Consider the following 13,865-nt stretch of genomic DNA (forward strand, 5'->3'; position numbering starts at 1 on the left):
CAGCAGAATATATTCTTTCTTTAGAATAGTTTCGTGGTGATGTATTCATACAATGGACTATTCCGCAGCGATGAACATGAATTATAGATATATGCAAAAATATAAATTACATAAACCATATTGAACAAAAGACACCAACAGATACAGACTCTATTTACATAAGGTATTAGATACCGGAGATAGATAAATACATGTAAATGATAGAGATATGATAGCTAGGCCAGTCCACATATTAGTCGTGATCCGCGTGACTTCTGAAGACATGAGAGGGCATGGGAGGCTTTAGGGGAGCTTCCGTTTTTCTGGCGAGGTTTTATTTTTGCCCGGGAAGCTATCAGCCAGCGGAGATCTGTGAGAAGGGATAAGACCTCAGGGGAAGTACGAGGAAGAGCCTTCCGCGGCCCGCAACCGGGCGGCCGCTTCAGCGGCCGAGGCAGCGCCGCGCCCGCTCCAACGTGAAGCAGGAGCAACGGCGTGGCCCGTGGACCCCGCCCCTCGCAGGCAACCACAGAGAAGCCGGACTGGGCCACGTCTAGGAAGAGGCAGGAATCGGCGAATCGTTTCTCCAATAGAAAAGGATGTATTTGCGGACCAATAGGTCGCCGAGAATGACACCCGCCCACGCGCCTGCCAAGCCAATCGGCTAGGAGCAGCGAGCGGCGGGGCTGGGTCGCTGCGGTCCCTTGGAGCCGCGCAGTATGGCGGGCGGGGCCCGGGAAGTGCTCACACTGCAGTTGGGACACTTTGCCGGTTTCGTGGGCGCGCACTGGTGGAACCAGCAGGTGAGGTCGGCCGGCAGCTGCCCCCCGAGGACCCCTTCGGGATCTACAGTCCCGACGTTCGGCCGGCCTGCCTCGTCCTCTCTGCTTCCCCAGGATGCTGCGCTGGGCCGAGCAACCGATGCCAAGGAGTCGCCGGGAGAGCTGTGCCCCGACGTCCTGTATCGTACGGGCCTGCACGCCGCGACTCATCCTCATGGATCTGAAGGGTGAGGTGGTGGCAGGGTCAGTCCGTGTTTCCCTTCCGCGAGCCGAGTCCTTGCGCTGCCGTTATCTTCAAGACCCTCGCACCTTACCGAGCTCCAGGACCGGAGATGAGCTGAGCACAGCATGCCAACACCGGAGAGGCGCAGGACGGCAAAACTTTATTTTGCTCAAGAGCCATCTCGGGAATAGGCTGCTAGGCCCTAGAGACAGAGAACTTGGAACTACAGCACTCCTGTCGGACCCTTGGATGTGGTTTTTGCCCCCGGTCCCACAGCTAATGACTAAGCTGAGAACGGAAAGATAGAATCTAGATTCTCCTAGACCAAGGTTCTCCTGCCCGAACTAGTGTATATCCAGAAAGCTTGGAAGAGCCAAGTGCTGGCGAGATGGTGACAGGAGGTTGTCAGGTGATCAGAGGAAGGTTGGCTAGAGGGGGAGGGTGCCCCAGGCTTTGACCTGACTTTGTCTCTATTATAATTTCTGTACAGGTAGTTTGAGCTCCCTAAAAGAGGAAGGTGGACTCTACAGGGACAAACAGTTGGATGCTGCAATAGCATGGTGTGTAATTGATGTGTGGATAAGGGTGGGGAACATACATGTACATAGAACGCAGGAGAACTCATCAGAGTGCGGTTTCTTTGATCAATCTCCAATCTCTTTCAGGCAGGGGAAGCTCACCACACACAAAGAGGAACTCTGTCCCAAGAACCCTTATCTCCAGGACTTTGAGTACAGAGGTGAGGGCCTCTGCCCTGAACTTTTTAAGCCGAGGGCCTCCATAGGGGCAGGTAAAAGGGGATTTTAATCACTTTAAATGTCTTAGAATCATATTTTGGGAAAAAGCACGTCTTTTCCTAAGGACCACGACTCGGTGAACAGAAAGGAGGCTGTGCGGTGTGGCCAGCCAACTCAAGAAGGATGAACCAACCTTTGCCTCTAAACTGCCTGGAACTAAATGTAGATTTTTTTCACCCCTCCCAGGGAGTGCTGAGTAGTGATGGTGTTTGGAGGGTCAAATCCATTCCCAATGGCAAAGGTGAGACTTCTCCAGATACTGATGGATGCGGGTCTGGGTAGAGCAGAAACGTGGAGAAAGGTACATTTCCTCTGCTTGTCTTCAGGTTCCCCACCACTCACCACCGCTACAACTCCAAAACCACTTATCCCTACAGAGGCCAGCATCAGGGTCTGGTCAGACTTCCTCAGAGTCCATCTCCATCCCCGGAGCATCTGTATGATTCAGAAGTACAACCACGATGGGTATGGGGACCCCAGAGGCTGTGAGGCAAGAAATGTGGGTCCCCACCAATGCAGGATGAGGCTCTTGAGGCCATCTTTCCTGCCCTCCCCCAGGACAAGAGGTTGAGGAGCTGAGAGAAGATATGTAAGTCTTGGATTGTGTTTACTTGTGGCAGGGAAGCAGGTCGGCTGGAAGCTTTTGGCCAAGGGGAAAGTGTCCTAAAGGAACCCAAGTACCAGGAAGAGCTGGAGGACAGGCTGCACTTCTACGTGGAGGAATGTGACTACTTGCAGGTAGCGGCGTGGCAACGTGCACTCCAGGGTAGAAGCTCTTCTCATCCTACTCCCTAACTATTTTTCATCACTCACCTCCGCTCAGGGCTTCCAGATCCTGTGTGACCTGCACGATGGCTTCTCTGGGGTAGGCGCGAAGGCGGCAGAGCTGCTACAAGATGAATATTCAGGGCGGGGAATAATAACGTGGGGCCTGCTACCTGGTCCCTACCATCGTGGGGTGAGTGGAACTTGGAGGAGTAAGCAGTCACACAGTGGGGAGGGAGAAATGAGAATCCCAGGGGGAGAGTTGCTTAATGCAAACTACTCTTTTTCTTCACCAGGAGGCCCAGAGAAACATCTATCGTCTATTAAACACAGCTTTTGGTCTCATGCACCTGACTACTCACAGCTCTCTCGTCTGTCCCTTGTCGTTGGGTGGGAGCCTGGGCCTGCGACCTGAGCCACCTGTCAACTTCCCTTACCTGCATTATGATGTAAGTCTCGGTGCTCTTGTTCTGACTGCAGCAGGCTACGGGGCCTCCTCATACTCCCAGTCAGCCGCTGTCTGTTATTGGCTCTGTTCCTGAGGCCCGAGCTTGAACTCAGCTGTGTTGTGGCCTCTCAGATCACACTGTCCTATGCCCTATGCTGGTCCCACCAGAGGCCAGACATACCCCTGCTTTGTCCCCTGGATCTTTCTGGTGTTAATATTCTGCCTCCACACATTCTTTTCCAGGCCTGAGGCCAAGTGCCCCTCTTGGTGTCTTCTTACAGGCCACTCTGCCCTTCCACTGCAGTGCCATCGTGGCTACAGCCCTGGACACAGTCACTGTTCCTTATCGCCTGTGTTCCTCTCCAGTTTCCATGGTTCATCTGGCTGACATGCTGAGCTTCTGTGGGAAAAAGGTATGAAGCTTTGTGAGGGGTTGGGTCAGTGCTGAGAAAATGTCCTCTAACGTGTTCTCTTCCTTCTCTTTAGGTGGTGACAGCAGGAGCAACCATTCCTTTCCCCTTGGCTCCAGGCCAGTCCCTTCCTGATTCCCTGATGCAGTTTGGAGAAGCCACCCCATGGACCCCACTGTCTGCATGTGGGGAGCCTTCTGGAACATGTTGCTTTGCCCAGTCAGTGGTGCTGAGGGGTATAGACAGAGCATGCCACACGAGGTGAGAGCTGTTGATCCTTAGGAACCCTTGTCAGATTTTGTTTCGTATCCTTTTCCCCCTAATTTCTCTGGGACATTCTAATGATATTGTTCCCTCCCCACCCCTTAAAAAGGAAGCAAAAAAAAGGGGTGGGGGGCTCTTTTTTTTTTGATCCAGCTGATGGCCTGAGAACATAAGAATTCTTAGTTTCTTATTCATGCTGCCACAGCCTAATGGTGGTTTTGGCTTTGTTCTGGCAGCCAGCTCACCCCAGGGACACCTCCACCCTCCTCCCTTCACACATGTACCACTGGGGAAGAAGTCTTGGCTCAGTATTTACAACAGCAGCAGCCTAGAGTCATGAGGTCAGTGTAACGGTTGCTCCTGCCCTTCTTGCCAACCTCAACCCTCCTGTGACTTCTTATGCACTTAGCGTCTGTTCTCTGCCCCCACAGTTCTTCCCATCTGCTGCTGACTCCCTGCAGGGTGGCTCCTCCTTACCCCCACCTCTTCTCAAGCTGCAGTCCACAGGGTATGGCTCTGGATGGTTCCCCCAAGGGAGCAGGTATGTAGGAGGTAAAGAAAACTGACATTTCAAGTACGGGAGAGTTTTTACTATCTCCGTTCCTGGATTAAAAGTGCTGAAAAAGTCCACAGTTAAACATTGTTTTATTCACCCTATGGCTCCCAAGAAAAGCATTCTTCCTCTGGAGTACTGGTGTACTAAGGGGACAGTACACCAAATTTGTTGAGTCTACAATCAAGTCTACTAAGGTTGGACTTCCGTATCAGTTTGACAGAGTCCCAGGGCAGAATAATCATCCATCTACAGGTCTGTCTTTCCTCTCCCTCCACAGCAGTGGAGACCATCCCAGTGTTTGGGGCACTGTGTTCCTCTTCGTCCCTGCACCAGACCCTGGAGGCCTTGGCCAGAGACCTCACCAAACTCGACTTGCGGCGCTGGGCCAGCTTCATGGATGCTGGAGTGGAGCACGATGACGTAGCAGAACTCCTGCAGGAGCTACAAAGCCTGGCCCAGTGCTACCAGGGTGGTGACAGCCTCGTGGACTAAAGTTCCCAGTGTGGGAGAGAGGAGCTAGTTTGCAATAAAAACAGCTGGATGCAGGAGCCCAGTGTCTTCGTGCAGAGGAGCTCAATGTTGCAGGACTAGCTACACCAACATATGCACTTTTTACATTTAGAAACACTGTGATTAGACCACAGAACAATAAATATGTGCCATCAGACCAAAAAAAAGTAGAGAAAGGAGCTGAACTCCACTCTCACTCGATGCTATTTACAGAGGAGATCTGTAAGGTCTTCATAAAAGACCTTGAATGGTGCCTAGGATGGCAGAGCCCCTGGGTCCTACTCCATCCTCCAGCCTTTGTCCTCATCCTGGGCTCCTCTCCTGGTCTGTAAACTGGGCGCAAGGACTGTACAAGCAGAGTACAACTACCCTCCTGCCTAATGACAGGGCACCTGTTGGGTTTGGTCCTGCGTAGATGATATCCAAGTATTCCCAGAGTCTCATTCATCCAGCTCCTCTTCAGACAGAAGGTCCCCACGGTCAGACAGCTGGTCTGCGTTGCTGGTACTGGTAGCATCATCCTCATCCTCAGAGCTGGCTTCACAGGCAGTGTGGAAGAGCCGCATGAGTTCTCGAAAACGGTGGGAGACCTAAGAAAGGAGCAGGGCTGTATTCACTGATCCTTAGTAACATGTTAACATTTATGAAGCACTAAATATTGATTTGCAAAATCTTTTATGTATTCAACACAGCAAGGTTGGGAGAGCTATGTCATTATAGCTAAGGAAACTCAAGAGGCTAAATGTTTTGTCCAAAGTCACACGCCTCCTAAAAACAATTAGAATGGCCAGCACGGTGGCTCACACCTGTAATCCCAGCACTTTGGGAGGCCGAGGCAGGTGGATCACTTGAGGTCAGGAGTTTGAGACCAGCCTGGCCAACATGGTGAAACCCTGTCTCTACTAAAAATACAAAAATTGGTCGGGTGGCGGGTGACTGTAATCCCAGCCATTCGGGAGGCTGAGGCAGGAGAATTGCTTGGACCCGGGAGGCAGAGGTTGCAGTGAGCTGAGATCATGCCAGCACTCCAGCCTGGGTGACAGAGCAGGACTCCGGCTCAAAAAGTAAAAAAGAAAAAGCTAGAATGGAAACTGGGGCTTCCACCAAAAAATGCAGTGTCCTTTCTCTTCTAGAACCGCTACCACCGTGATGACTCAAGCCTTTCCTTTTATCAGACCTTTACAAAAACCACTTACTGTCTTGGATGTGAAAGCTCCTTCTTTGGCCTTTCTATCTCTTCGTTGGCCACCTTGTCCTCTTTTTACTGGGTCTTCTCCACCCCCACTCCCGCTTACCTCAGCAGGGGTCTTATTTCCCAGCTGCTGGGAGATGATGCTGAAGGTCTGTGGCTGTGCCCCTTGCTCCTGGCACATGGTGAGGATCACACGGTCAGCTTCCCTGTAATCCAGGTATCATGATTAACCCTAGGGAGCCACATGGATGTGGTCTATGCTCTTTTCCAAACACACGTCATCCACCCTTACCTACCTTGACCACAGGACAACCTTTTCCCCAGTGGAGCTGACCTTGCTGTTGTTGGCACACACTGTAGCTTCTGTGGCCTTTGGCTGCTGCTCCCCCTCTGGACCCTTGCCCTGTGTTCCACTGTCTTTAGACAAACCCCCTCTAGGGGCTTTGGGAGAAGTCTCTGACGTGTCAATTCCTGATGGAGATTCATGGACAGGGGATGTCCTGTCTCTTGTCTTCACCCTACCTCTGCTTGAGGGCAGCCATCTCTCTTGAGTATCTGGTTTCCCGGACACATGTCTTCTCCCTGCATCTCTGGTCTTTGAGGAAACAGGACTCAGGAAGGAAGCACGGGGTTCCACGGTACCAGGCAATTTCTCAGTTTCTGATGCATCCCAGACCAGCATCAAAGCCTCTGACTCACCCACTGCCTTTTGGCCCTCCCTCTCTTTCTGAAGTCTGGGGGATGCCTTGGGGCAGGAGAGAACCTCAGGCCCAACCTGGTTTCTCTTAACAGTGTACAGTACAGCTCCAGTTTTGGGGGGAAATTGAGGAGTCTCTGGTGAATGAGGTGGTGGGCCATCCAGGAGGAGCCGTTCTGTAAGAGTCACTTCTCGAGGGGACGGCAAAGTGGCCCCCACTGGCAATCCTGCTTAGGAGGAAAATAAGGATCTCAGGGTACTGTCAGGATCAAGATGCACCTAAGCACGAGAAATTACCATGGGTCACTGTGGCCAGGTACTGTGCAAAAATTCTAATACAAAAGAGGGCCGGGCATGGTGGCTCACACCTATAATGCCTGCACTTTGGGAAGCCAAAGTGGTGGGATCGCTTGAGGCCAGGAGTTTTGAGACTAGCCTGGGCAATATGGTGAGATCCCATCACTACAAAAATTATAAATAATAAAAGAGTTGGGTGGAGGTGGGGGGCATAATGTCACTTATGCAAAGATATAAAGTCCTACTGCCAAAGCTGAGAATGGCCCAGTCTTTACGATGTAGATTACAGTAGATTTGGAGATGGGGGGAAGGGTTTTAGGAATAGAAAGAAAAGACAATGTTGAATCGCTGAAATTTGTGGCACTCTTAATTCTGCAAGAGGAGTGAGGCCATAGGACAGAAAAAGCCTGAACAGGAGAAGGGCTTCCTATGGGTGCATCAGTGAAAGAGGTGGTATATCCATCCCTGAAAAGGCTATTTATCCAGGCTCATGGAGGTTCCTGTCTGGAGTACAGGAGAATGAGAGAGGAACAGAAGGGCTGGGTTGGCAGATCACTCACCTGAAACAGGCATCTCTCCCTTTCTGGTGGTCCTAACAGTCCTGCTCTGGGTAGCCTCAGTGCTCTCCCGCTCCTCTGGGGCTTCCTCTTCCGTCACATCCTTGCCCTGCCCAGCTTCCTTAGTTCCAGGCATAGGACTAGCCTCTCGGTGGGGGCTGCTGCCCACCAACTCATGGGGCTCCTTGCTCTTGTAGGATTTGCTGTCACAGACCTGCAGGGATGGTCTACTGGGTCAAAGGTGTTCTGACCGCCTATGTCTTTGATTGCAGCCCACTAAAGGAAGAAGCCCTGCCTGATGCTCACCAAGTCAACCCACATGCATGTCTGCTCCAACAATTTTGTTGACAGGGTTTCAACTGGGTGCAGTGGTACATGCCTATAAACCTAGCTACTTGGGAGGCTAAGGTGTGAGGATCACTTGAGCTCAAGGGTTCAAGATCAGCCTGGGCAACATAGTGAGACTCTCAAATGACAACAAAAAGAAAAGAAAGAAAGAGACAGGGTCTCAGATGACACAGATTATCTTGCCCAGGCTGGAGTGCAGTGGCTGTTTACACAGGCATGACCATGGTGGGACACTATAGCCTCAGACTCCTGGGCTCAAGTGATCTCCCACCTGAGCCTCCTGAGTCCTTTGTTGCCCAGCTACTCCTCTAAGGATTTGATTTTTTTTCTTTTTTAAATACAGTCTCACTGTCACCCAGGCTGGAGCTCAGTGGTATCATCATGGTTCACTGCAACCTCTGCCTCCCTGCTCCAAGGATTTTAAATTGCCCAGAATAGAGTATTGGATTCCACAACTCCTTCTCTTACTAAGAACTCTGTTTTTCCTGCCAACCAACTCCACTCTAGAGAACCAGGATTACTTGTAGAGACTATTTTCATGACAGAAGTTTATTTCATTTTCTAATATCTGAGGGAAATATTTTAACTGGTATTTTATTTTTCCAATTCCGAAAGTTTTACTCACAGAATTCTCCTTAAAAAACAAAATCACGTATTTGTAGCAGATTCCATTTATTCTGCATATGTACACATATGTGTGTACTGAATGTTATATATATATATGCCTTTTTAGGAATTCAGTAAGGTATAATTCTTGGTAGGAAACAATGCCCCCAGCAGCTCTGATACCCCTTGGGACCAGTACCCTTGATACTTTCCTCACCTTGCTGCTACAGTGGCTACAGCTCCGCCTTTTGCTCTTCTTCAACTTGGAATCTGGACCTCCTTCGTGGCAGGAGCAGGCACAGTCCTTGGCCCCATCTGGCCACTCAGTTTCCTAGGAGATACTTGGGCTTGATTAGCTGCCAAGTTTTTTTGTTTTGTTTTGTTTTTTTGAGACAGAGTCTCACTCTGTGGCCCAGGCTGGAGTGCAGTGGCACGATGTCGGCTCACCACAACCTCCACCTCCCGGGTTCAAGCGATTCTTCTGCCTCGGCCTCCTGAGTAGCTGGGATTACAGGCACGACCACACTCGGGTAATTTTTGTATTTTCAGTAGAGACAGCGTTTCACCATGTTGGTCAGGCTGGTCTCAAACTCCTGACCTCGTGATCTGCCCCCCTCAGAGCCCCAAAGTGCTAGGTTTACAGGCATGAGCCATGCCTGGCCGTATTTTTGGTACCAAGAAAGGAAGCTAAAGTTGTGAGCCATGTGAGCACAACACAGCCCACCCTCTCCCCATGTCTTTTTTTTTTTCTGAGACAGGGTCCGGCTCCGTCACCCAGGCTGGAGTGCAGTGTCACATTCATGGCTCACTGCAACCTCTGCCTCCTGGGCTCAAGTGATTTTCCCACCTCAGCCTCCCAAGTAGCTGGGACTGTGCACCACGCCTAGCTAATTATTATTATTATTATTTTTTGTTTGAGACAGAGTCTCGCTCTCTCTGCCAGGCTGGAGTGCAGTGGTGTGAGCTCAGCTCAGTGCAACCTCCGCTTCCTGGGATCAAGCGATTCCCGTGTCTCAGCCTCCCGAGTAGCTGGGATTACATGTGCATGCCACCATGCCCGTCTAATTATTTTTGTATTTTTAGTGAGATGGGATTTCGCCATGTTGACCAGGCTGGTTTTGAACTCCTGACCTCAAGTAATCCACCCGCCTTGGCCTTACAAAGTGCTGGGATTACAGGCGTAAGCCACAGCACCTAGCCTATGGCCAATATTTGTATTTTTAGTAGAGATAGGAATTCGCCATCTTACTCTGGCTGGTCTTGAACTCCTGACCTCAAGTGATCCACCCACCTTGACCTCCCAAAATGTTGGGATTACAGGCGTGAGCCACCACTCCCGGACCCCTTCCTCTTTTATGTATCAACTCCTCACATTGCCTGGGGACATCAATAGCCAGAACTAGATTAAGTCCTATTATGAATCCCTGAAACAATCCCTAAATGACCTAAAGACTGACATATCCCAATTGCCCCAGATGTTTCAAGAAATATTTAAGTCAGATAAAATCTGAGGCAAAGTCACTGGAGAGCTCCATCATGAGACACAATGTCTTTGTTTCTGTCTCTCTGTGCCTTCAGCTCTCCGAGACATCTCTTCCAATCCCCTTGAGAGAGAACTTTGTACCCATGGAAGGCCCACTCAATGATACTCTGTTTAATAAACCCAAGACATAAGTACCATTATCATCCCAATTTATGATGAAGAAACTGAAACAAAGAGAGGTTAAATAAGTTTCTCAAGGTCATACAGCTACTAAGAAGCAGTTTCTCCCCAGGAAAGAGAAAAAACATTTGGTCAGGAAACATGAATTAAAAAAAAAAATACTACTTGAAGAGCAGTGACAACCAGTAGACTCTGCAGCTGGCTTACCTGAGGAGTTCCTATCCTAGCACTGCCACTTACTAAATATGAGACCCTGACAGCAACCTCTCTGCGTCAGTTATGTCTTCTGTAAAATGCAAACGAGCAGTCTCTCCATAGGATTACTGTGAGAATTAAACGTGTCAATAATCCATTAAAATACTTCCCAGCAATGCCTGTCACTTTGTAATACAACTAAGTATCAGCTGCTATCATTATTATTAATATAGGAAATCTTGTTTCTACTTTCTTTTTTTAAACAACAAGCTCATCCTCAACTGCCTCTATTTTCTCACATGAGCAAAAATGAAAAAGTTGAGGCCGGGCGTGGTGGCTCAAGCCTGTAATCCCAGAACTTTGGGAGGCCGAGATGGGCGGATCATGAGGTCAGGAGCTCGAAACCATCCTGGCTAACACAGTGAAACCCCGTCTCTACTAAAAATACAAAAAATTAGCCAGGCGAGGTGGCGGGCGCCTGTAGTCCCAGCTACTCGGCAGGCTGAGGCAGGAGAATGGCGTGAACCCGGGAAGCGCAGCTTGCGGTGAGTCGAGATCATGCCACTGCACTCCAGTCTGGGAGATAGAGTGAGACTCTGTCACAAAAAAAAAAAAAAAAAAGTTGAATTAAGGGTAATAACTCCGAGCTAGAGAGAAAAGGGGAAGAAACAAATCCTTCTAACTAGGGAATCCTAAGGCCCCTGTTTTCCCAAAGGCTCTGCATGTCTGTCTCAGCCTGACTTTTGGTTTGTTCTCCACGATTGTCTCAGAATCTAGAGTCTTTCAACTAGAAACCTTGGGCCATAGTAAGCCAGAGAAATGATTAGTGAGAAAACGCAAGGCTTGATTCATGAAACATAGATACTTTTCAATAACCTGGCATACCTTATCATAATTTTAGGCCGGGCACAGTGGTTCACACCTGTAATCCCAGCACGTTGGGAGGCCGAGGCGGGTAGATCACTTGAGGTCAGGAGTTCGAGACCAGCCTGGCCAACATGGTGAAAACTCATCTCTACTAAAAATATAAAAATTTGCTGGGCGTGGTGACGTGTGTCTGTAATTCCAGTTACTTGAGAGGCTGAGGTGGGAGAATCGCTCAAATCTGGGAGGTGGAGGTTGCAGTAAGCCAAGATTACGCCACTGCACTCTAGCTTGGGTGACAGAGCGAGATTCTGTCTTGAAAACAAACAAATAAAGAAAATACCTTATCATGATTTTGGACCCCAATCTCTTTTTTTCTCTTGTTCTTTGAGGCTGTGGGTATCTTGGGAGGCTCCTCCTCTTCTTCCACATCAGGCAGGGCCACTTCTTCAAAGCCATCAAACTGAGAAGGAGTTGGTGCTGTTCAGCACAGACACCAGGCCAATATCCCTCCCACATGTTGCCTTCCCCCTTCATAAGGCTACAGCAGCCTCAGGGCCTATACCTCATACTCCTTCTCCTCAGTCCAATTGATCTCTTCAAAGTCACCCATCCTGCTAGCTGCTGGGCGCAAGTGGTCGAAGAAGATAGAAAACTCATCCTGTAGGTGGTCATGGCCCTTGAGGAGCTGCCACATCTGTGTCTTGAGCTGAGGAGAATCACAGAGAGAAAGAGGAAGTCTCCAGAGCCTCTCTAGGCTACCCTTCCCAACCAATCCCATCTACCTCCATGTTCTGCTTTCCTAGTCAACTGGGAAACACACAGAGACTCTGCCTGGTAACAAAGGATACTAAACTTTCTCTTCCTCCTTAGCTGCCTACAGGGGAAGGGTACTAATACTAGATTTGACTCCTAACAATCCTACTCTCCACTCTGCCCTATGGGTCTCCAGCTAGGACACTGTCCCAAGCAGAGCAAGGAGGTAAGGCCCCTCCCAGGCCCCAGAACCTCCTTCCTTGAGCATCCCTTCCAGGACATCCATGGCATTCCTGAGCCTGTGAAGATCAGACAGGCTCTGGTTTCAGGTAGCAATCCCTCCCTACCCCAGTGCTTTATGCTTTGGGTAAGCCTAAAAAGTCCTTGCCTTGTTCATCTCCTCCAGGAAGCCCATGACACTCCAGAGGCAAAAAGGTATGGAGTAGGTTGGGGAAAGAGACAAGGAAAAGGTCTAAGGCCCAGAAGACAACAGGAAGAAAGCAGGACAGGAAAGAATACCTCAGTGATCTCCTGGGGAAGGCAGTCTGCACAGCCCTGGAGGACCTTGATAATCTTCTGGTGGTGTGAGGGGTTCTCTGCAAAGCAAATCTCCAGCTGCCGAAGGAACTTGCGGCTCTTCTCAAAAGCCTGCTGCTCCTCAAACTACCAGAGTGGAAAGTGGGCAAAAGAGGTGTCACAATACAGCTAGAGCAGGACTTGAGGGTTCTAAGGATAAGAACTAGTGGACCAGGACACGAGAGATGACAGAATCCTGGTTTAAAATTCTAGCTTACAACTATGAGATCTAATTAAAAACCCTAACTTCCATCTCCCTTGGACCACTGGTGGGTAGCCACCCAAAGCAATTAAAATGTGAGCAACAGCTTCAAGAGATGTACGTGTTTCAAAGTGTTTGCTGTTTTATGAATTGTGAAATCAGACACCAAAATTCATATGATACTTTAGAGTTTATATTACAAAGAATTTTCAGGCTGCGCAAGGTGGCTCATGCCTGTACTCCCATGTTGGGAGGCCAAGGCAGGAGGATCGCTTAAGGCCAGGAGTTCAAGACCAGCAACACAGTAAGACTATGTCTCTACAAAAAAATTTAAAAATTAGGCAGGGGTCGTGGTGTACACCTGTAGCTTGAGCTACTTGGGAGGCTGAGGCAGGAGAATCCCAGGGGTCTGTGTTGTCCAGGCTCGTCTCAAACTCCTGGCTACAGGCCAGGCGCAGTGGCTGACGCCTGTAATCTCAGCACTTTGGGAAGCCGAGGTGGGCAAATCGCCTGAGGTCAGGAGTTCAAGACCACCCTGACCAACATGGTGAAACCCCATCTCTACTAAAAATACAAAAATTAGACAGGTGCGGTTGTGCATGCCTGTAATCCCCGCTACCGGGAAGGCTGAGGCAGGAGAATCACTTGAACCTGGAGGCAGAGGTTGCAGTGAGCAGAGATTGTGCCACTGCACTCCAGCCTGGGTGACAGAGTGAGACTTTGCCTCAAAAAACAACAACAATAACAACAACAACAAAACTCCTGGCTACAAGGGATCCTCCCACCTCAGTCTCCCAAAGTGCTGGGATTACAGGTGCCAGCCACTGTGCCTGGCCATTGTCTCTCTCTCTTTTTTTGAGACAAGGTCTTGCTCTTGTCATCCAAACTGGAATGTAGTGGAGCAATCATGGCTCAGTGAAGCCTCAACCTCTCAGGCTCAAGTGGTCCTCCCACCTCAGACACCCAAATAGCTGGGACCAAAGGTGTGCACCACCACACCCAGTTAATTTTTTTATTTTATGTAAAGATGGGGTCTTGCTACGTTGTCCAGGCTGGCCTCAAACTCCTGAGCTCAAGCCATCCATCAGCCTTGGCCTCCCAAAGTGCTGGGATTACAGGTGTGAGCCACCATACCTGGCCGACATTATCTCTTTAAAAAATTTTTAGCCAGGCGCAGT

General features: G+C 49.6%; 2 protein-coding genes across 9 annotated transcripts in view; one reads left to right on the top strand and one right to left on the bottom strand.

The window, feature by feature from the left end:
* The first annotated feature begins 619 nt into the window (after positions 1 to 619).
* On the top strand, positions 620 to 5,390 carry MSTO1 (misato mitochondrial distribution and morphology regulator 1). 8 transcript variants are annotated; one of them, XM_017867830.1, is made up of 14 exons: positions 620 to 782; positions 876 to 988; positions 1,475 to 1,544; positions 1,650 to 1,723; positions 1,968 to 2,022; positions 2,108 to 2,246; positions 2,402 to 2,519; positions 2,605 to 2,739; positions 2,843 to 2,995; positions 3,276 to 3,407; positions 3,481 to 3,665; positions 3,905 to 4,009; positions 4,100 to 4,209; positions 4,502 to 5,388. In XM_017867830.1, exons 6-14 carry the CDS (start codon positions 2,221 to 2,223, stop codon positions 4,714 to 4,716), a joined length of 1,179 nt encoding a protein of 392 aa, XP_017723319.1. In that variant the 5' UTR covers positions 620 to 782; positions 876 to 988; positions 1,475 to 1,544; positions 1,650 to 1,723; positions 1,968 to 2,022; positions 2,108 to 2,220; the 3' UTR covers positions 4,717 to 5,388. The 8 variants fall into 8 exon arrangements, with proteins under 8 accessions (XP_017723319.1, XP_017723316.1, XP_017723318.1 ...); XM_017867829.1 differs by having other exon boundaries at positions 692 to 782; positions 2,108 to 2,271; XM_017867828.1 differs by having other exon boundaries at positions 712 to 782; positions 2,108 to 2,280.
* Positions 4,297 to 13,865, bottom strand: part of LOC108526851 (GON-4-like protein) — an 11,925-nt gene continuing 2,356 nt past the window's right edge. The window contains exons 2-9 of the mRNA XM_017867823.1: positions 12,429 to 12,572; positions 11,719 to 11,862; positions 11,497 to 11,616; positions 8,649 to 8,762; positions 7,481 to 7,691; positions 6,223 to 6,850; positions 6,030 to 6,132; positions 4,297 to 5,324 (exon numbers count right to left, since the gene is read on the bottom strand). Of these exons, the coding sequence (XP_017723312.1) occupies positions 5,175 to 5,324; positions 6,030 to 6,132; positions 6,223 to 6,850; positions 7,481 to 7,691; positions 8,649 to 8,762; positions 11,497 to 11,616; positions 11,719 to 11,850 (1,458 nt within the window). The 5' untranslated portion in view covers positions 11,851 to 11,862; positions 12,429 to 12,572 and the 3' untranslated portion in view covers positions 4,297 to 5,174. The remainder of the gene's footprint in view (positions 5,325 to 6,029; positions 6,133 to 6,222; positions 6,851 to 7,480; positions 7,692 to 8,648; positions 8,763 to 11,496; positions 11,617 to 11,718; positions 11,863 to 12,428; positions 12,573 to 13,865) is intronic.

This window comes from Rhinopithecus bieti, unplaced genomic scaffold (assembly GCF_001698545.2).
Source record: "Rhinopithecus bieti isolate Rb0 unplaced genomic scaffold, ASM169854v2 scaffold_4129, whole genome shotgun sequence".
NCBI classification, from domain to species: domain Eukaryota; kingdom Metazoa; phylum Chordata; class Mammalia; order Primates; family Cercopithecidae; genus Rhinopithecus; species Rhinopithecus bieti.

Coding starts and splice junctions, on each gene's coding strand:
- MSTO1 (XM_017867824.1), top strand. CDS start 1,905: ATGAACCAACCTTTGCCTCTAAACTGCCTGGAACTAAATGTAGATTTT. Junction 2,023..2,107: donor ATCCATTCCCAATGGCAAAG/GTGAGACTTCTC, acceptor GCTTGTCTTCAG/GTTCCCCACCACTCACCACC. Junction 4,210..4,501: donor TGGTTCCCCCAAGGGAGCAG/GTATGTAGGAGG, acceptor CTCCCTCCACAG/CAGTGGAGACCATCCCAGTG.